This window comes from Nyctibius grandis, chromosome 15, assembly GCF_013368605.1.
Source record: "Nyctibius grandis isolate bNycGra1 chromosome 15, bNycGra1.pri, whole genome shotgun sequence".
Classification (NCBI taxonomy): Eukaryota; Metazoa; Chordata; class Aves; order Nyctibiiformes; family Nyctibiidae; genus Nyctibius; species Nyctibius grandis.
In genome coordinates, this window is record NC_090672.1 from 5,192,230 (window position 1) to 5,214,787 (window position 22,558).

The window sequence follows — 22,558 nt, forward strand, 5'->3', positions numbered from 1 at the left end:
ACTGAATCCATCCATTTCAAACCAGGACCCCGTTTGCTGCCTGCCCTGGTCTGGTCCTGGACACAAGCATGTCTGAACTGCTCTTGGTTGCCTCGGCCAAACGTGGTTGTACCCTCGGCTTCCTGGTGTTCATTCATTCACCCCTTCATGCATTTATCCCGCTCTGTGCTTTCTTTGCCACGGGAATGGGCAAAAGTCTGGATTTCCCTATTTATGCCAAATTCTGTGTTCCAGAATCCAGCCCGTTGGGTGCTGGCTCCCGTGGAGGAGGGCGGGGGATAAGGGATGGCAGGAGGTGTTGAAGGGGGCCCCGGGAGGCAGGGCAGGAGTGGGGGACACGTGTTGCAGGTGTGAATGCACACAAGCACAGAGCCTCAGAGCAGGGATTTTATGCATTTACCTTGTTCTTGCCCTTTTCAGCTGGTGACCAGTGCTGGAGACAGAGCAGGGGGCCCTGGCGGGTCTGCGATGGCTCCTGCCAGGAACCCTGTTCCCTGCCCAGCTCCTGCCTGTCTCCCCGAAGCCCCAGGGTGGGACCTGAAGGGACCTGCTCACACCTGCAGTTTTATGGGGCAAGAGGGACATGAAGCTTTACTACACAGTGTGGTGGCATAATTAAACTGAAATGTTTGTTTACAGCCCATTGCAGCTTGTGGGCTAATCCTTACCAGTGCCACAGCAATACGCAGAATATTTTTTCACTTCTACAGGATTTCTCCCACCAGCTCCTCAAGGGGTTTCTCCCATGTCGATTAACTTTCTCAGTACTCTTGTGAAACAATGACTGGTTTGGAAGATCCCTAGTAGCAGGAGGGCAAAACAAAACACAGGCTGATGCTTGAAGGACAGTTGAGCATCCTCTGAGTGTGGGTCAGGCGGTTTGGGGCTGGTGCAGGGCACAGTGCACCGGGTCAGGATGAGGCCGCAGGGATCCCAGCCCTGCTGCCCTGTGGGTCCGGGGCCCAGAGCAGCAGCTGCTTCCTGTAAAACTCTTTCCCTGTGCTGGAGGGGGTTACACAGGGGATGCCTGCCCTGTTCTCAGCTCTCAGTACGGCCCAGTGCCTTGGGGTACTGGTGGGGTAGCAGAGCCCAGAGCGGACTGGGACAGACCCAGCCCCATGCTGAGTCCCCAGCAGCAGGGACATGGATCACCCCAGCAGCAGGGACACGAGTCACCCCTGGCAGCGGGGCCACTGGTCACCCCTGGCAGCAGTGCCGGGTGGCCGTGGGCCACGTGTGGGCTGCTGGCACCATCTAGTGGGGTTTCTGCCAGGGACTCGCTCTGCTGCAGCCACTCCAATTCCTGTCCACAGGGATGGCAGCCCAGCCCCAGTCCCCCCAGCCTGCCCTGCCTGCTGCCCCACTCGTGGGTCTCGCCCCCAGCCCTTTGCCCCCCAGACGTGGGTTTTCTACACCGGGCTTGGGCTGGTTGGGTTTGTGCTGCACAGGGTCCCCCCCTGCACTTGCCCTTCAACAACCATCCGGGAAAGGCAGCTTTCCCGCTGCCTCCCTGAGCACAGCCCCGCTCACCAGCCAACACCACCCTCTTGGACGATGTCTTTTCAAGGGCTTTTGTATTTAGTAACATCCAGAGCAGCAATAAGCCCAGCCCATTATAATTATGCACTGGCATAAAAATATTGGCCACGTGTTACATCTTGAAGTAGGTCAGGCAGCCATCTGGTCTTGCTGACAGAATTCCACAACCACAGTTAAAGATTCTCATTTTAGAAGCTTTACAGCTTGGATAAAATCTGAAAGACCAACCATAAATGGATGTTTAAGCCACTGCTCCAACTACAGGGGTTAGAAAAACCACAGCCTGACATTTATTGGCTCCCTTTTTTAAAAATAGTTAAAGCTTTGTCTACTTCTACTAATAAAATAATCTTAATTCCTCAAGTGTGATTGTCTGAGCCTCCCACCCAAGGCAGCATCAGTGGCGGGGGCAGCCGAGGAGCCCATCTCCTCTGCACCACCTGGCTCACTCCCCCCTGGGAGTGGGCACTACCAAACCCCTGTGTGGGCAGCTCTGTTGAGCAGCACTCTGCTTCTTGAATGAGAGGAAAATCTTGTTCCTTCATATCATTAAATTTCAGTTAAACAATCCCAACCCTAACAGCAGCTGCATCCGCCGAAGTACAACACCGAGCGGTGCAGCTGAATGTTCACCTTTAGTCCTCCCTCTCCCCAAGCCCATGCTGCACCCCGGGGAGCAGCGCAGGCTTTAGGGGCAGTGTCATTGCATGGGCAGCTGTGCCTGCACTAAGACCGGGTTACATTCAGCCATTTATTCTGCCAGAAAGCCTATGGCAGGGCCACTGGGTGAAAAGAAACAAGCAGGTGGAAAAGAGAAGTACCTACACTTGCTAGTTCAGGTAGTCAGATACATTTCAGCCCGCACAGGGGCAAAGGAGAGACATTTCTCCGTACCCTCGCTGTGCTAAGCCTGCCCCTGGAAGCCTTTTAGAGAATACACATAATACACTCCACAAGGGATACTGCTGCCAGCAGCTGAACTGCTGAGGCTGAAACTCCCTTTCAAACTGTGATAAAAAGAGTACAAAGTCATCATATAATCCATAAAAGCAAGCATTATCTTTTTAGGGTTACCTGAAGATTTTTTTCAGCACAGTATTTTGTTCCTTTTATGTATTCACAGACTAGTAAAAAAACCCTGTGTACATGTACTGTGGGGCAGATAGGATTTTGTTATGTGACAGGGAAGTGCCCAGCAGATGCCGTTTTCCTTCTAAAACCACATTCCTCATACCTTGTACCTGCTTGGGTTTCTGCTCCCCAAGACAGACTGCTTTGCTGAAGCTTCTCCACGGTGGCAGAGAGATAAAGTGCCTCCTTGGTCCCCTGTAACAGCATTGTCCCACAGCAGCTCTGGCAGCCTCGAATTCAGCGCATAAAAGAACCTGGAAGCTTTGCATCATATCAATGAAATAAAGAGGCTGACTCTTTTTTCCAAACAGTTCACATTTATTGATAACAATAAAAAAATCTTTTAAAGACTATCTGTATTTTATTACCAAGAATGAGGTATTATGTATACAAAACATTTACAGAATTTGATATGCAGTTCATGAGTACAGACAGGGAAGTGCAGAAGGACACTGGTAACAGGAAAAAAAAAAACGCCAACAGAAGAGTCACTGGCTGAGAGAAGGAAGGAGAGCAGTAATATCACACAAAGAAAGACCAAGGTATGGGAAATTAATTAGTCAGACTGCAGTGATCAAGTCATATTGCCACAGCACTTTGCTTAGAGGAGGATTAACTATTGTCTTTCTGGAATTTTATCTCCCCAGCTGTTTGTGCTGTCATGTGCTTTGAGCTCTAAAAGATGTGTTAAGATTAACAGCAGGAAAAACCCAAAGTGCCACTTTTGAGCCAGCTCAAGTGAAAAACAAAAACTAGATCTTCAGACTTGAAAAGTGACTGCAACTCAAAAAGGTCTACAAAGCCAGACACCTCTGGACAGATGTGGAGTGTTGAATGAAGCAGTTTCTTTACAGTTGTCAGCAAAATCGCCATCTGAGAGAGAGAGAGAGAAAGAAAGGGGACCATCTTCAGCCCTTACAGCCTGGTAAATGGAAGGTGGCATTTGTAAAGAGCCAAGAGTGTCACTGAGTTAACCTCCCTGTGCCTCCTGCTGCCTTCACTCCCCTGCGCCTGGGAATACTGGTTCCTGCATGTCAAGAATCAAACCACCTCTTAAGCAAGCTGGGCTCCTCCGAGGCAGACAGCTCACGTGAGCAGCCTGAGCACCACAGCGTGGGGCTGGCTGCTGTGTGGACATTGGGTGGGGAGCACAACAGCACACTTTGGCAGCCTAAGTGACAGTCTAACCTCCATCTTCCATTTCTAAGTCCAAAAAAGACAAAATAGACCAGTTTGGTTCGGTTTAAGGACACTGGCCTCTCAGCACCTCTAAATCTGGCACTAAAATACTTCTTTGTCAGCTCTGTCTGCCACGTTCCACAGCCAGAACTGGTCCGCAGGAGAGGTGCTCTTAGAGGTTAGTAACCTGCCTCTCAGCTCTGCAGTCATAAAAGAAAGATTTATACTGAGTTCAGAACCAGCTTTCCTCAGGCAGGGCATGCAGTATCTTCAGTAGCTCCTGCTGTGAAAGTGCGAGACCTCCACAAGCTCCTCTACCACTTACCCACAACAGTGCTGCCTCCCCAGGACTTAACAGAGCCTATCCAGCTTTCTTGTAGGGACTGCAGCCAGCACAGTAGCCTCTTTTGCCCAGATGGATAGTTTAACTCTAATGGGGTGGGGGAAGACCAAGCAGGGTCTAACTATGCAAATCCTGCTGCATTTCAGACTGAAACCTTCTCTGCTCCAACTGCCAGGGATGGTGTGCAGTTGTCTGCTGACAGCCCTTTGCTCAGCACTCGAGTCTTTTGTGCCTTTCGCTGTGCGTGGGAGAGAGGGCTTGAAGTGGAAGAATACCTGAACAGACTTTAACAAACAGCTCAGGTGAGATTGCTTGGGCCTGGGTAGAATAGGGACAAAATCCAAAATGGCAATTCACCACTGGCAGTAGCAGTAGTGAAAATGGTCGAGCAGACACTGCTTAGAGCATCTTCTACTGCATCACTTAGTGAAGATCCCTGTGCTCCCTGCCTACGTTAAAGCTTCCGCTGCTCAGAAGTGAAGCGCTCTATTTCTGACATGCACAGGGAAGGACAGAAAGCAAGAGGGATTGAAAAGTGCACAGGAAGGACGTAAGCCATACCTCCTCCAGACTGGTTTAAGAAGCAAGCTTAAGCTCTGCATAAATTCCTGATAAGAACAGAGTCTCAGTAAAATCAGTTCACATGGAATGTACTAAGGAAGAGGAGTGAAGCTCCAGCACAGTGCTGGGAACAAATCCTCAGGGCAACTCTGGATCAGCCCAGCATGGCACAGGGAGGGAGAGCCTGCTCTCTGCCTCTCTCTCCACAGCGCTTCAAGCACAAATCCAAGGAAAGAATGAATTGCTTTAACCCATCAAGACCCAGAGCTCAAATTCCCCCCAAAATGTGCTCATACAAAAGGTATTAGTGTTTACAGCCTGGCCACAGCTCTGTGGGCACGCTTTGAAAAAAATGGACTCACAAAGTCAAGTATCCAGCAACTGCTTTTCTTTGTCTTGGACAACACTTAGTGGCAATGGGAGAACAGTTTGCAGCACTGGAAGATCACAGGGAATTTCTTAAGATGGCAAGGAATGTCCTGACAGGAGACTTGCAGTTGATCTCTAATGCACTACGGAGCATTTTTGGTAGGGTTTTTCTCTTTTTTTGCTTTTTAACATTTACACAGTTAAAAAAATTATTAACTGATGCACTGGTTATTTTTCCTTTCAGTGAGAGCCCTTGTGTTCAGTTAGGATTTGTGCAAGCACACTTGCAAAAAATATTTATGGCTGAGTTAGGAAAAAGGGTTAAAATTCAAGAGACAAGCTGTTGGATCTAACAAAGACCAAAACCACTAAGTTTAAAATTCAAACAGCTACTTTGCTATCTATAAAAGGCTTTTGTGGGGTGGGGTTTTGCACAATCGCCAGTTGGATATGCTGTATTGCAGTCAGCTGCCACAGGCGAGGGTCCAGCCATCTCATCCATTTGCTTTTCATCTGTTGTGGCACTACCTGGAAATCATGGAGCTGGAATGGGACTGGCTAGAAGAGGTGGTGGCAGCACTGAGCTGGGAGAATCCACTGTGGCTTGATTCAAGGCTGGTCATAGATCCCCTGCAATAAAAACCAAAGTCGCTTTAAAGCTCCAGAACTTACAAAGATTTTGATTTCTGCTATGTATCTATATTCTATTTGTTTGCACACTAAATAAAAAGCAAGTAATTTGGTGCACATACTCAAAAGCTTTTCTGCCTCACCACATAACAGGGACACTGAACACCTTGCAAAAAAACAGATGCTGTTCAAAGAGACAGAGACTAGTTTCAGTCAAGTACATCAACTGGCAGGCAACTGAACTGACTCAATTCCATTTTGAGTTGCACCCGTTTCTACGTGACAACCTGCCAAGCCCAACAACTCACCCAGTGCTTTCAAAGCAGAGCAAAGTGACCACTGATGACTGCAGGGAGATAACTAGTTAACCCCTTTTATACATTAGTTGCCCCCAGTGCCAGTTAAATTTTTGTTTGGCATTTTTTGTTTTGAGGCCTAAGAAAACACAAGTCCTCACAATTTACTTGTATTTAAGTGAACTTGACACTGGCTTGATCTAAGTATCAGAAAAGTTTGACATCAGCTGACCCTCAAGAACTTGGCCAGACATACCTGAAATCTTCAGATCCTATTACTTCTGTATAGTACATCACTTTACATTTGTGAGAGGAGACCTGTAGAGATGCTAGCACATCATCCACACGAGGCAGGCTGGTTGTAGCACAGGCAGGCATGCTATGGAATTTCCACTGGAGAATGTAGAAGCCAGGCCACCTGGTCACATGCGATCCCTGGAAGCAGCCACAGTGAAAATTAAAACCTAACTTTGTTAACCCAAAGATTTGTAGGCTTGAAATGTCTTTTCCAAGCTTAAAAAAAACCTGCCTACGTGCCCATAATTTTTTCCCAATGTGAATATTTCAACTCCTCAGCCAACTGGCAGTGCTGGTCAACTCTCCCCACATAGCATGCTTATAAAAGTTATGAGAGAACACCAGTGGATCCTCCTGCTTTTTGACAGTGTCAAGGGGTTAGGATTTAAATACACTGAAAGGACAAAGTTCTTGTTTAAAACAATATCCATTTTTTCCATTTATTTTCATTAACGGCTGCTCTTTGAGACTGAGAAAAGCAGTCAAGGCTCCTGCCTCACAGAAAGAGAAAATGCAGTTCAAGAGGCCACTGCCCATATTTCCAGTTTAACGTTTCCAATTAGATGACTTAAGGAGCTCCTTTTTCAAAGGCTGTTCAAGTCTATCTCAAGTCAAAAGGAGCAGCAGTGTGTGATTGTAAACTTGCCAAATGCAATATCAAACTTGGTAATTAAAGGATAGGTTGCAAGTGCCATTAAAAAACCCCTTGGCCATAGGGAGCTCTTTAACATGCCTGTTAGAGGGACAAACACACAGAAGCTCAGTCTTTATTTCCAGACTTCTCTCATTACTGAGGTAAGACACTTACTATGATATCCTTCACACACAGACTGTTTGCTTCAGAAAATAATGGTCAAAATTACAGCATAAAGCAGGTCTTGCTACTTTCTGGACGTGCACTACATTCTAGGTGGCTTCCCTATATTCTTTGCTGATCAATCTCAATCACTCTTAGCCTGATTCAACCTCCCCTTCACAGCAGATCCCATGTAAATACTATCCCCATTCCCTGCAACATGCAGCCAGGAACAGAAGCTGAAATGTCGGCCAAAAGCAAGCAGACAGTCCGGAGCTGAATCACCACTCAGTCATCAATAACAATTGTGAATTAGAACATCCAGTTTTGGAGCTCGCTTCCATCTGCTCCCGCACGAGGATTCGGCGGTCTTACCTGCACGCTCTCCCCTTCTTTGCAGATAAGAGGAGACTCCACCATACTGTAATCACGCCCCAATTGCCAGACTTTGTCTATCAACTGGACGTTGTTCCCACCAGGAGATGTAATACTGTGAGCACCCAGGGAGTCCTTTTTAGGAGGCTGTGGGGCTCTTTTGGAATGAAAGATGTTAAAAACAATGTCGCCCTTGCACACGTCAAAATCCCATGTGATGACAGATGAGGCATCCACAATCTGAATGAGAACCTGAGACAGAAAAGTCGTATTAGACAACAGCAATTTGCTCAGTAAAGACAGAAACTTTTACCAGAAAGACGACAAAACCCAGAGGTTTTGTTGGGGGGCTTAATTTAGTTTTTTAAAAAGGCAGTGTAGATACAAATTCTTTCCTGATGGAGTGTCCTTATTTTGACACATGACTTTCAGAAGCTCTCATGTAGCTTCTGAGAATATCGTTTGTCTTTGCTTAGAAGGACACTGCTTTGAATGGAATGAACAACAGTGATATTATCTAAATGACAACAAGATGATACCAGGAGTGGTCACAAACTTCAGCTACTAAAGCATCACTGTGCACCAGAACTACAGAAGAACGAGGTGGAAGCATGGCAACTAAATAATCAAGTTCTAAACCATTTTCAGTTCAAGAGACAGACTCCAGAGCATAAGGCTGAGATTAAAGAGAAGAAGGGCAGGCTGCAACGGTACCTCATGCGGAGCTCCTTTGAAGACACTTGCAGACTGGTAGATTGTTTCAGTCCAAAGCTTTATGTCTTCATTTTCCAACTCTTCTGCTGTCCGGTAGAGGGACTTGGGAACCAGCCCACCCTCTGGTACTTCACACTAAAAAGCATAAACAGCCATTAAAAAGTATCCCCCTCTGTACATCCACACCCTGTCATGCTCTCTGCCTAACAGCTTCAGAACCAAACCCTCACATTGAGCAAGTACTCTGAAGAATGAGATATGAACAGAGTTTGAAAGCAATTTTGTAGCTTGTACATCATATATATGTAAATTTATTTTACAATGATCTGGTTTAGGTGAGTTTGCAGAACCTGACAACAGAGGAACAGACCTTGTATGTACACACCAGCCACCACCACAGAAAATGACTCTGCAAATGCTACAGTTATCGCTCATACTGCCCTACACTGAAGAAAGATGTGAGCCACTTAGGAATCCTGAGGAAAGCAGCAATAGCCACTCAGTCTAAAAAATATAGCCTACATAGACCAGAAAAAGATGGGGTAGCTAAATTTAAGGATGAAGGACGGTGGGGAAATACAGTGAGTTTCCAAACAGGTAAAAGTATATTGCAGTCAGGAAGGTAACTGTTTTCAAGTGACATGTGTCTTGACAGCTCAGTACTAGAAGCAATTACACAACTTCCCTAAGCAATCATCTTTAAGAAGTCTCTAGTAATGAAGTTAGACAGCTATCTGAGCAGGAATAGGTTCCACAGAAGTGTCTGGGGCAGTAGAAGTGTTTGATAACTGAGTTACAACAGAGAATTGAAAGGATCTTTGAGAAGTCATTTTTGTTCAAATATCCAGAAGTAAAGAAGAAGAGAAAGAGACTATAACTGTCTGTGACCGGCAGGAAGTATTGCAGCAATTTGCTTCCTGGTAACACTGAGTTTTGCTTACTTAAGCAGTGGATTTTGCCAGCTTCTCAAGCTCCAAATTAGATAGCACAAACTCTCTCCACTGAAAGCTACTGCTGCAGCAAAAAAGAGCCCAATGAAGATAAACACATGCTCTACTCCAACACGTCTAACTACTTCATTATAATTAGAGACTGTATTTGAACAGACCTGGATGAATTTTTAAGAATGATACAGAAATTAATCCAGACAGTGTACAGGGGATTAAAAAGCAAGCCATATTCTAACACAATTGAGTTCAGAAAATCATCTAAGTGTTACTGTGAGAGAGGCTCCAGAAAACGCCCAAGTTACACTCTACACCTCAGTCACACCAGTGAGCCTGTGCTGTCAAAAACATTACAGAGAAAACAAACCTTACAGTGTCATTGAGATGTTAAAACAACAGATTCGATTGACACCCATAGTCTAGGCAGAAAGCAGCTATTAAGGCACATGACAACAAGGGACTGAGAAATTACAGTATCCTGCAGTAAAGCAATTTTTTTGGTTTGCTGTGGGTCAATGTGTTTATTGTGCCAGGAGACTGTTAAGCCCTACTAGCAGACATGTCACAAATTTCCTTGTGCTCCCTATGGTATCAGTTAGTTCTTTTAGGTGACACAGACTCTTCTGATAAGCTGATGGTGATAGCTCTTGCTCAGTGCTGTGCTACCATGTCTGCTTGAACTCTACATGTAACAGAGACTATGGCTTTTAACCATCCCTGGCTACTTTGATAAGTTATTTGATAATTCATTGTAAAAAATTATTGTACTTCTCCTTTTAACGTGGATCTGGAAGAAAACACTAAGCCTGGAATCCTACATCAGACCTCCCACCTCCAAACTACATTAGGAATCATTCTGTGCTTCTGGGCTTCGTTTAGAGGAGCAGGAGAATAAAAAAAACCCCTACAAATAAGTTGCTATATGCACTAATTTATATTCATACCATGCACTCTCCACCAAGAAAATCAGGGATAATTTCTTTATCGATGTAATCCAGCAGTCCCCCAGGACCCTGGTAGTCATTTCCAGCATAAATAAGGAATTTCTTTCTAGTGTTGTCATCAATGAACGGACTAACCTACAAACAAAGAAAACCAGAATAGATTAGGCTCCCACATTTTTCTTGAGTCAATTTTGAAGAAATCAGTTTGATCGCATTGTGTTGCCATCCTTGTTATGCAAAGTTCACGCTATAAAGAAGCTAAATTAACCAATTATGCAAGCAAGTTCTTAGGCAATGTTTTTAAATCCATTCCAGGAAGAACGGATATAAAAGAGATGTTTCTAAACAGTAACATTTCCTGCTTATAAAGCCTGATTTCTATCTAAAGTGCTTTTACAGACTACAAGTGTGCAGCAGTGTACTGAGAGAGCTGAGGAATACCTTGAATTACAAACATACCAGTGTCCAAAGAACTGGGAATACTCGAGGTGCTCTTAGGATTAGAAGACGACCCAAAGTCTCAGGGTAATTAGCTTCAACCACCTCAATGATTCTTAGCAACGCTTTGACACCAGGTCTCCATAAATGCCGCATGTTTAAGCCTTCTAGATCTACTAGACAGGTCCAAGAGCTGAATTTGAGAAAGACAAAAAAGAAGAATCTCAATGGCATCAAAATTCTCCTTTCTTATGCAAGTGTCCAATGTACTGAAATGTGTGGACCACACTGCATGTTTTGGTTTCTTCTATTTTACCTCCTTGCTTTGTGCTACCTGCAGACACTGGAGTTTAAGATCCTTAGAACAGAAATGTCGTAGAGTGGGCTAAACACAGTTACAGAGTATGTGCAAAGTGATCTTCGCACATCATGCATATTCCCCAAAGACATTTCAGACTCCATGTGAAGGTTAACACAAAGCCAAAAAAGACCCTGTCAACAGCAAGCCCAAACGTTAAACCATTGCTTCTACTGGGAAATCAATCATGTGGCCACGCTGCTATGAAGCAATTTAACATTCATGGTGCAGGTTTCCTACTAACACAGTACAGTAACAGTGCCATTGCACATCAAATCTAATTCTGTTGTCAGATCTCGGGGAGGGAAGCTTTTTCTATAGGAAGAGGTATGTTCTTAATTCTAAATACTGAGCTTCAGCATATGCTTTAGTTACTTTCCAAGTTCAGGTCTTGCCCTGGGCATGAATTCAAGATTTACAGCTGTGCTGCACCAGCCAGCATCCATGAAATTATGCATAAGGCTTCTGTGAAACAAGCAAACACTTCGTTTCACTTTAAATGTTTAATATGTTGTCCTTTAGGATTACTTCCACAAATGAAGATCCAGTAGGCAGCACAATTTCATAGTTACACACATGAAATCCTTCTCTTGGATTTGACCTCCCACTGAGAGCTAGGACAGCAAGTTCTTTAACAGGGAAAAGATAAGCAGACATATTATGCATCCCTGAACCTTTACAGATTAAGGGAAGGAGTCAGAAACTGAAGAGAGTCCAAGAATACTGTTTCTTTTCAGGGCCAGTCCCGCATTCATTCCACACCTTTAAATCCATTTCGCAGTTAACACTTTCATAAGTGACTCCTACAATGACTTAAAGATGGGACAGCAAGCCATTTTTGACTGAACTCCATATGAAGTCATGCCAGTACTTGAAAAACTAGACTCCAGGTTTCACAGGAGCCTCATGACCTTACCTTGGATCATGAGTTGAGTACCTGCATGTAATAAATGGAGAATGCAAACAAGAACTGAGTGTAATGAGTCTTGGTATGGACTATGGATGAACAAGGGACATGTAAACAACAACTGAAACTACTGGAAAGGTTATCCATGATATTATCATGGCCTGATTTTTTTGGCAGCCTGTAACAAACGTCTGTCTATAAAATCCCCCAGAAACAGAAACGGGAGTTAGACTGCATTGCTTTGCAGACATCCAACATTCAAAGAGAGTACAAGCATAACACCCCCATCTAGAATCATTATGAGCACAACACCGAGACTGCTGGAGCAGGTGGTTAGTTTCCCTCAGGCGTGACCATGCAGATTCATTCCAGCAGTAACTGGGGAGGCTCTCAAGTTAACTGTAACTGTGCTTGTATCTGCCTGTGAGTCACACAGCCTGCCCTTTGCCTGATTTTTCCCCCATGCACACCGTGAAACCAGGTAATTCCCAAAGAGCAAATCCACTTGTATTTTACCTTATTGGCCTGCCAAACACTTTCGTATTCTCCTCACATCGCCTCAGTCCTTCTTCATTTATTGAAAGAACCTGTACAAGAAAACATTTTGTTTAGAGAAGACAGTCTTAAACTCAGTAGATGGGATAAAGAAAAAAAAATGTTTATATCCAAAGGCTAATTAGAACTACAAGCTCAAACCAGCATAAACTTTTTTACCCAAATAATGAACTAGAAATCACTGCATTTACCCCACTGGCTGATCTTGTTGAAAAATAAACAGACCTTTCCATAAAAGCAGTAAAATGTAAACAAGATCCCTCCTAAAAACTGAGACACAGGAGTGATACAGACAAGAAGTCTCCCTACAGTTCCGCCTCTTTAAGCACTGATTTCCTATTTACTCAGAAATTAAAGCCCTTTTTTTAAGCCATAGGAAGTAACCCTGAAATAGAACTAGGGCAAACAAACTATTTAGTATATGCTTAGAAATGCCACTAGAAGAGAAAAAGTAAAATCCAGTCCCTGCTTCTAGTGGTTACTATGGCCATGACTGTCATTACTAGGAGTCAAAAAAAATTACTGCAAAACTGGAATTCTGCCAGCTTTCTGCTTGAAAACTGAGCAGATCCACAATAACACAGTCTGAGTGATGCCTTTAGAGAAGGCAAAATTACAGGCAAGTACTTTTTCTTTAAAAATCAATTATTCTTATCCTTGGAGTACAGGCTTGACAAAATCTGAGCACAGCATTTTCTCTTCTGTACAAACGCAGAGACTTAAGTTTGAAGCACTGCACAAACTGCAGAAGAACCTGTGAAAATGATAACCAATAACCCCAGAAGCTGCCAAGAGCTACGCCTTTCCGCCATCAGTTTGCAGTTGGAAAGAATGCAGAAGATCAGCTACCAGGAGCTTTCAGATATATTCAAACCAAAAACAGACGGCCAGAGAGTACATCAAAATATCCAGCCTGATGAATGTTCTGGCAGAGGAGGAAATTTCTAAATGAAAATATCACATTGTTAGCAATTTGCTGGCTTCAAAAATACTTACGTATCGAAGCAAAGCCTCTTCCCCAAGAGCTCGCACTAAGCCTTTGGTATCCATCTGTCCCAATCTCAGCACATACAGCGGGCGACCATCTGAATAACGAGAATATATCAACATAACCCTTATTTTTGCAGCAACAGACTATATGAGTGAGCTAGTTTTATGCTAAAAATCCAAACGGAAACGAGCCATAATCAGTTCAAACTTTGTTGTACAGCTGGAAGAGGGAGAACCTGGAGCAGATGGCAGTATAAGCTTTACCCTGTCCAGCTACACCAAAAGATTGCCTGTAAGTGAACTGAGAAAGTTTAATGGATACATCTTGATGCAAAACTAGCTCCCCTATCTGCAACGAAAGTTCAAAGGACTTCAACAAGTGCATTGGTACACACAAGATCTTGGTACACACAATTAAAGACACAGGACTATAATTAGCTTCCAGGACAGCTAAGATACAGGTAAAGCTTTAGCCCATCGGTGTAACTGAGGAGTTGCAATGAAGGCTGTCAGCCTTCTATCACACACGACGCAATACTGCTCTGGATAGCTTACAGCACCCTTTCTGGAAAAGTAGCTGCCCTGAGTTCTGGGAATTAATGAAACACAGTGTTAACCCAGAGACTTGCGTTCTGCAGCATTTGCTGAAGTCACCCCTTTCAGCTATGTCATTACATATTACACGGAACTGGCACACAGCCTCACTTAGGCAAGTTAAGCCTGGGGAGAATGTACTCTGTTCCAGAGATCAGCTTCAGATGGACCCTCTGCATTCAAAGCCTTGCCTTTTCACGGTCATCTTGCTGCATACTGGGGCACCCTGATACTGCTCAGGATACAAAGGCATTAAGCTCAACAACTGCATTGCCTGAATTTGAGAATCAAAGCTTACATTTCTGGCTCTTCATAACAGGAGCTAGTTGTCCGAAACACCTTCCATCTTCCTCCCAAAGCTGTGATGCATTTTTTTAAGCTTTGCTCCATCTATTCTAGTGCTCAAGCTAAATAATCACCAACTTATAAAACTGAATATGCTAGGACACAAAATTTTAAAAGTACTTGTCCTGTTGTCTGTTTAGCTTCACTTCCCTCCAAGAATTGCAAAGAGAGGTATCAAATTATCATTAAGTCCTTTGGGATGCAAGGAAAGAAACTGTCAAGATACACTATTAAAAAAAACAACCAAACAAAACTGCAGAGTCAAGGCAAGTTATTTATTTGGCAAAGACACTACACCCATAAAACTTCACAGTCTTTTGTATTTTATCAGGTGGTCTAAAAGAACATGTTGTTTTAACATCAGCACACACTTATCTTGGAATGTACTGGTTAGCTTTTAAAACACTAAACAAAAAGTGCTATTAAGCTTCATAGCAGGTCACCCTCCCTCAGATGCACATGCATCCAAAACCAAACTAATAGCTTACTGACCCTGGTCCACCCAAATGACACACGAAGGAAAGTCTCAACTGACAGTGCTGTATTATCAATGTATATTTTATACTCCATTAGAGCTTTGTGATTTAAAAAAACCATTTGACTGAAGCATTCCTGTCAAAATAAAAGCCACTCAGATGTACAGAAAACTGCTAATTGCAAGCCAAAATAATAACTTTTATTCTTTTGCACTAATAGCTCATTCTAGACAACACACTTCATAACCACTGCTGCCTTTGCTTTAGCACTGAAAGCTGTACAGAATTCAGCTAGCTTAAGTTTGGCACATTTAGCACATGTAGGAGGAAAGGAGCAATACTAGAAAAGAGGGTTTAAAAAAGAACCTACCACTAAAATTTTAAATTATAGAGAATTGCTCAGTTTTGAAAGTCTGTTTCCATTATCGACAAACCCATGCTTTACTTGTGGGCGTGCTGCAAAAGAGACCAAAGGAACTGCAGGGGAAGGGAGGGGAACATGAAGTTCACCACAACACTGAAGAACTTCTCAGAAAAACATTAAACAACCCTTTGATGCATTCTGTACCTTTCTACTCACTGGCAGGACCCAGTTACGTGCTATTGACAGAGGAAGTCTTTGCAAAGTAAGGACAATGAATTGACAGAAAGGGAGAACTTATTCACAGGTGTTTTCCCTACAATCTTTACAAGCATCTTCCCATTTTCCATTTTCTCAGTTTGAGGTCGGCCAAACCCAAAGCAGCAGGGGAGAGCCATTCAAGCTCTTCAGCTTTACAGTGATTAAACTGCTGCTGTGTCCTCCCTGTCTCCTGGCCACTACTGCCGACAGCATCCTGTCCTGTTTCATATGCTTCTCCTAACAGGAAGAGCTAGCAGAAACAATGGTGCCTAGTGGGGAAAAGACTAAATCAGAACACAGGTAGCTCACAGTAAGAGATTAGTTCCTTATCTAAAGAGCCCAGCTTGCCTCAAGCAACAAATTCCAAAACATTTCATTTCCACATAGGTATCAGCAAGATCAGTGCTCGATAAAGCAAGTAGAGGGGTAGGGAAGCGTGTCAGGCGTAGTCGTCTGTGTTTTAAAGATCTGGCTGTGGCTCACCATACAAAGGGAATTCAGCCAAAGCTTCTTCCCTTCTTAAATAAACCTGCTCTATTTGATGTTTTTGCAACATCCCACTTATCATTAAGCTGACTGTAATGCCAAATAAGTATTCATTTATGCCATTAGCAGACTTACACAACATCAGAAATAAGTTGATTAGGAAGATATACTTATTTACAAACATCTTTTAATCACTGAAAGAGAATACTCAGTATTTGCATAACACCCATTCTAAGCATATCTCGGAGTACTACAGAAGTGCAATTAATAACTTTTTTTAAGCTACTGGCAAAGCAGAGCTCTTTAGAGTTCAATATGTCAGTATTAGTCAGAAAGATTAGGACCTAGGAGTCTGCCTCCACCCACTAAGGAGCTGGCAACATCAATTTAAATGCATTTAGCATGTAACAACTGAGAAGTTCAAGCATCTTTGCAGTCACCTCTAGTTAACAGAAGGACAACTATCACCTTTAATTCAGAACACAAAAAGGCTGTTCAATATCCACCCTATAGAGCATACCTTTGTCATGGTGATGCCAGCCACCTGCATAGTAATCCTGGAGTACTTGAGGAGGGTTCCAGGTATCTAGAATATAGTCTACCTGGTGCTGCTTACGCCATGTCAGTGACTGGCAAAGGATCTCTCTTGCTTTATCAATGTTGAAGTCCCGGGCACGCAGGAATCTTAAAATGTGCTCATCCTTTGGGATCTATTTAAAAAAAAAATACAAACAAAAAAAAACCCCACAAACTCGATTTTGTATTCAAGGTTTGAAACAAGAACAAAAAAACAAACAACAGAAGCTGAAAAAACACGCAGCCCTGCACCAATGCAAGTATGTAACACTGGAAGTTACTCAAGCAAATCAGTCTTTGTTTGCAACAAAAACATGAGCCCTGTCAGGTACTGCAGCTACCTGCATAGGAGGGATATAAAAATTTCATGAACTCTAACGTAACCATTTACACCTGTATGACCATACTAAGTCAGTCCAATCTAAATTAATCTAGGGACAAAACACAGACTGTATTTCATTGCTAAGTAAAAGGAAGCTGAGACACACATGCAAATCACAAGCCACTGGAAAACCCCCAGCCTTGCTATCAGTGATTTAACTGGCCACATTGCTTCCTTTTCAGTACTGCACATAGGGACATAGATTTGAGAATATGATGTTTGGCCAAAACAAACAAATGTAAAAATAAGGCTATTGTAGAACCGGGCACACTTATAACTGACATTCCCATGGGCTGGTTTATTGACATTCTGAGGGACAGTCACCTGAAGCATTTAAGCACCTCAGCTGGCAAAGTCAAGCTGGACAGTCACAATGAACTTCTACTGCCACTCTATAGACTTAATGTAGGTACTGTTTTAATCATGGAGAGCCACTTAACAGGAACAGTTAGCCACAGGAGGTGTGGTATGATGTTTCATCAGGTCCACCTTGCATATCACACATTCTGAGACAGAGCCACAAAAGACCAACAGTAACTTACTTTGCCCTTGTGCGTCTCCTGGAGCCACTGTCTCAGTCGAATGAGGCAGCTTTCCTGCATTGGTGTCAAGTCACCCAAATAACGCTTGATGTAGTCTGCGTCTAGCTTGTCTAAAAGCAGATGTACATGGGATTAGAGCGGGCCTGAACTGACCTAGTCAAAGTAGCAAATGATCTTATATGCTGGTATCTGAGGCAGAGAAGCAGCTGCTCTGTGTTCTGTGCAGTCAGAGTTGAATAAAGTTTCTTTGCATCAATGAAAAGATGAGCAAGGCAACATACACAGTCATCTTAAATGTTAAACCAAGAAGATTAATTCTCCTCCTGCAACTAAGAAAGGAGTAAAACCAGGCATTTATAAAAGCATTTTGCCAGTATATTCAGATTTGTCAATCCACAGCACCACAGGGCTTGCTTCCTCTGGAAATACTTAAGAGAAGCTTTGATCTAAACCTCCCAGTGCAAGAATTTTCCCAAATTCCCTTATTAACAGGGGAAGGAAGATATAACAGAAGACAGTCTAGGGAAACTTCAGCCCTTTCCTCCTCCTTATTCCTACAGTTATACCCATCCCTGAATTTCAAGGCAAGATGTAGGCCACCCATTTGCAATCTAATGAACAGCAAAGTGAAGAGTTTTTCCACTCATATCTGTTCATTTACCAAAAAGATCAGCTCAAAACAGCTATCCAAGCTATCCCACACGTTACCACTTTGCAAGCCTGCACTTTAGCATTGTATGTTACCAAACAAAGAGCCAATGTGAAGATTTTCAGCCGCCCATGAGAAGCAGCACAGTGCTGAGAGCCTCTACAGTACAAAAAATCCCACCAGAACAAGTCAGACCACCATACCATCAGGCGTTCCTGCTGTGGGCTCCGAGGGGCTGCTTGAGGTGTTGAGGATCTCCTTACTGTTCAAGCCCTCCTTTGTGGCAGAGTCTGGTATATTAATAGCGGGTGAAACTGGTCGTCTTGTGTGGGATGTGCTGCTCTCCAATTTACATGCAACAGGAGGAGTCCAACGAGGAACAAAAGTTATTCCTTCTTCCTCCAGTTGCTTCAGGTAGTATTCTATTATTTCCTTTCCCTTCAAAAAAGAAAATGTACTTCAGCTACTGAAAACACCCATTTAGACACAGAAAGGATTGGGCTGGAAACCCATTAAGTGGCCAGAGCTCTCTAAAGATTCCACTTGAAAATACAGACCTACACACACATGCTGCCCCAGGCTAGAGTAAACAGCCCAGCTTTTTGAGCAGAGCAGCCTGTTACTTAGCAGCAGCTACATTATCTTGTGGTAACTTAGAGCCAGGCACCTCCTTCATGACTGCAAGCTCACCTTCTTAATATTGCTGGTGTACTGCTTCATGGCAATCTTTTCCACTGTGCTTTCAAAACCAAAAAAAGACTTTATATCCAGACTTGCTGACTGTTCAAAACAGGTCCAGTCTTCATTGTCAGGATGAACCTATTAGTTAAAAGGAGGTCATACAGTTTAGCTACCCATTTAGTATTTTTTTCCTCACAATATTTGAAATGACTGCTTCTTGTTTTACAGATTCACATAGTCAAAAAACGTTCAAGCAGAATTTGCAGTCTTTTGCTTCATTTGCAAAACACAGCTTGGAAAAGGTAATGCTAAAGAACAGAAATCTGAGAAGCCCTCCCATAGTCCCGTGGCTAGCACAGTGCATGTTTTTCTTAACAATAAAGGGGAAGGAGGAGAAATACTCGTGCACGAGCCAAAGGACTATCACATTTACGTGATTAACACTATCCCATTCTAGATATGGGCTGTGACTGTAGTGTATCTGTGGAACAGGGTAAAATACTCCACAGTGAACTTCTGGCTGCTGCAGGTTGGAGTCACAGACCAAGGCCAGCTAGCTTAAAGACTGCAGCGAGCACAGTGTAAGCGTTCCCAAGCACCGCAGTCTAGACATGTCTGCAACAGACATACTGCAATAGATTGTTCCCTCATTGACCTACAAAGCACCTTAGCATTTTGTAGACTGGAAACTATTTTACTTTGCTCTCCTACGACAGTGCTACAGAAAGAAATGTAAACTTCTCATTGGGCTGACAGCTGAATAAGCTCTTAGAGCACTCCCAACTTTCTTCCTCGCTTATATCTTAGTTTGCTGAGAGATGATCTTGAAACAGAGATGTTACTACTCTGAAGCAAAGCTGTTCTCTAAACTCTCTTCAGCTAAAAAAAAAAAAAAAAAAAAGACTTGTTTAAGGAATTTCCAGGCTAGGCTCTGAAATCGCAGTTATACCAACATCACGGAAGGCTGCATTTCTGAGCAGGCAATTGTTCCGATGCCTTAAGGTTCTCACCTCCCTCAAAACATGCTCAAATTGACTGGGAACAGTATCAACACTTTATAGCAAGACAACTAGAGAAAAAAAACATTTCTTTTCATTTGCTGCTTCTGCATTAGGGAATGAGGGGTTCAAGAACAGCTTGTACAGCCTAAATTAGTACAAATCACAATAATAACATTTAAGAATCTTCCTGTCCTTTCATAAATTCAATTATAAAATAATAATAATGAACTTTTAAAAATTATTTATTCTGGAATTAAAATTCTGGTTTTGTATTTACCTACTAATTTCTTGATCGAGTAGAGTAAGGGCAAGGAGAAGTGTTGCATTTTGTACGTTATTTATCACATGCACTTTTCTGTATAGCATCTCCCCTGTTTAAACAGAGCTTTCACAAAAAATAGCAGGTGGAAAAGTATTTTTAAATATGCCTTGGAAATAATTGCAGAAATAATAATAAATAATCAGATAATAGCGCCAAATGGGTTTGACATCCAGTGACCTTTTGACCATGGTTGTGTACACAACAGAAAATGTTATCATCTGCATGTAAAAAGAATGTTACAATACAAATAAATCAGTTACATTTGCTAGCTTTGATTCAACCTCTAACATGGATTTGAAGTTTTACTGCTACATGTCTGCTGTGTGAGCCCATGAGTATTCGCCAGGACATTCAGAAAAAAAAACATGACCAGAGCATAGCAGTAACCATGCCACCAGACTCCTTTGTATCAGAAAACGTCTGCATTGAGGACCAAGAACAGCCACAATGGAAAGAATGAGGTTAAAACATAGCTGACTCAATGAACATTTGTCTGAGCTGAGCAGAAGGCAAATAAGCCATGCTGAACTTCCCTTTAACAGTTCTGTCAGGGTATCATCAGCCTCACCAAGCCCCACACTGCTATCACAGGCCACAGATTTGCCTAAACAGAGCTGTCAAACACAGCGAATTATGTTGTGTTCTGCTCCCTGAGAAGATGCTCAAAGCAAGAGGGTGCCAAACTTGTTTCAGTTCTTCAAGCAAGTGCGTTACATTTAACACTAACAACAATTATCACTTATGATGGTGTTAGTTATTTTTTCTCACTAGGCAAAAGCCAAGAACAACCCAACTTCTGTGTATGAGTCCTAAAATCTTAACACTGACTTAGCTCCATCTGTAGCACCACCAAGAGCCTGTTACTCACTGTGTAACAGCAGTGTTCGTTAATAATGACTCTATTAGAGAACGTTTCATTGTAGGCTTCTATATGCAAAGTCCTTTCTCGTCTGTTCAAAGAATTCTTCTGGACAAAGTAGACATAATCCACTCCTGCAATCTGAGGAAGATGACAGATTCTGTTAGGATGAATACTCATGTGAAAGGATATAAAGTATAAAACAGGCACTTCAAACCTAATCACCTTTTTCAACAGCCGTGGTGCATCTATGTCCAGCTTACAGCGCCGTTCAATCACATGGATAGCTTCATCCTCACTCTTGTATTCATTTACAGTGTCACTTGCTACAAACATAGGGATCAGAGGACACGTAGGAAACCTTCTTTCATATGCCTATAAAGATGGAAAGAGAAGAAAACAATCATCACAATTAATTCCTGAGCGTGTGCGTAGGGTTCCTTCATTGACATCACCAGCATTTGGAGGCACAATGCCCTTCATCCCTCTCTTAGAAGGGATTGAGCCTTCTGGGAGTCCACATTATAGCTGGAAAAAAGTCACAGTGCATTCCAAACAATCCATTTATTAATACGTTCCTAATATAGTCCTTTCCAGGTAAAACAATTTTTAAAACAACACACGAAATACCCCATTTCTCCCCTTCCTCCAAAAAGGAAATTGTTCATTACGTACAATGACAATCCTCTTGTCAGCAATAACAGGAAAGTAAGACCCTCTAGTTCTAAAATACCACAAGACAAAACAATTATGTGTTGGATTAAAAAAACCTCACATGCTAATTATTGGTGTTTCACCAAGCTGTCTAGAGGGTTTTCCATACAGCTCCCAAAGGTCTAATAAAACCATTTCAAAGCCTGTTTCTTAAGCTACTAGAGCTCTCGAGCTCCCTTGCACCGAGTATTCATAATGGTTTCACTGCACAGTTTATCAGCTTACAACTTTGTCCAACGACATACAGTAAGTGTTTTTACTACAATGAGGCCATTTCACACTGCTGAAAATTTAAACTTTTTGCAATAATGAAGAGCTAGCAATAGCTTTGATTCTGGTTAAAGAATAGTCATGTAAATAAGTTCATCTCTTAAATACTTGACACACACAGGGAAGATGGTATTAAATCAGACACACTCAGAAAGGATAGTTAAGAATCTGGGATCAGTAAAACAGGCAAGAGGAAAATAGGAGTTATCCCCATTAGTAAACTTGTTGAATTTTAGTTTTAGAACCACTGTGCCTGAAGAATACAACACAACTGCTATATTTTTTTCCTTCTCTCATATTCACTAGTGTACCTCCACTTCTCTTTGGCTTTTCTCCCTCATGGGGTGGCAGTAAACTAGTTCTTTAGCTTTCTTTCCAAATTCTTTCATTTTTGCTGTTATCAGAACCTCACTGGCATTGGTGAAAGGCAGGATTTGCAAGGTGTCCCAATGCAGAAGAAAAACTTCAGTGACATAAAGTAAATCTGAGAACAGAACATGAAACAATTCCTTAGAAGAGTTAAAATATCCACTGTGTCCTTTTAAATAGTTTTAACTGCTCTGAATATAGCTGGGTTGCAGCACAGAAACAGCACCAACAGGGAGAGGGTGTGGAAGAAAATCAGCAGCAGCTGCAGAAAGTATGCAATGGTGGCACTGGAAGAGAAAAG

The 22,558-nt window shown here is 42.7% G+C and overlaps 1 protein-coding gene across 3 annotated transcripts in view; it reads right to left on the bottom strand.

The window, feature by feature from the left end:
- Positions 1–2,967: 2,967 nt before the first annotated feature.
- SEC14L1 (SEC14 like lipid binding 1) overlaps positions 2,968–22,558 on the bottom strand; it is a 43,166-nt gene continuing 23,575 nt past the window's right edge. For all 3 annotated transcript variants that reach the window (XM_068413173.1, XM_068413175.1, XM_068413174.1), the window contains exons 3-17: positions 21,130–21,279; positions 20,914–21,045; positions 18,732–18,860; positions 18,245–18,479; positions 17,393–17,502; positions 16,413–16,602; positions 13,376–13,464; positions 12,341–12,411; positions 10,581–10,752; positions 10,122–10,256; positions 8,231–8,365; positions 7,517–7,768; positions 6,305–6,483; positions 5,651–5,752; positions 2,968–3,543 (exon numbers count right to left, since the gene is read on the bottom strand). In XM_068413173.1, the coding sequence (XP_068269274.1) occupies positions 3,528–3,543; positions 5,651–5,752; positions 6,305–6,483; positions 7,517–7,768; positions 8,231–8,365; positions 10,122–10,256; positions 10,581–10,752; positions 12,341–12,411; positions 13,376–13,464; positions 16,413–16,602; positions 17,393–17,502; positions 18,245–18,479; positions 18,732–18,860; positions 20,914–21,045; positions 21,130–21,279 (2,097 nt within the window). In that variant the 3' untranslated portion in view covers positions 2,968–3,527. The remainder of the gene's footprint in view (positions 3,544–5,650; positions 5,753–6,304; positions 6,484–7,516; positions 7,769–8,230; positions 8,366–10,121; positions 10,257–10,580; positions 10,753–12,340; positions 12,412–13,375; positions 13,465–16,412; positions 16,603–17,392; positions 17,503–18,244; positions 18,480–18,731; positions 18,861–20,913; positions 21,046–21,129; positions 21,280–22,558) is intronic.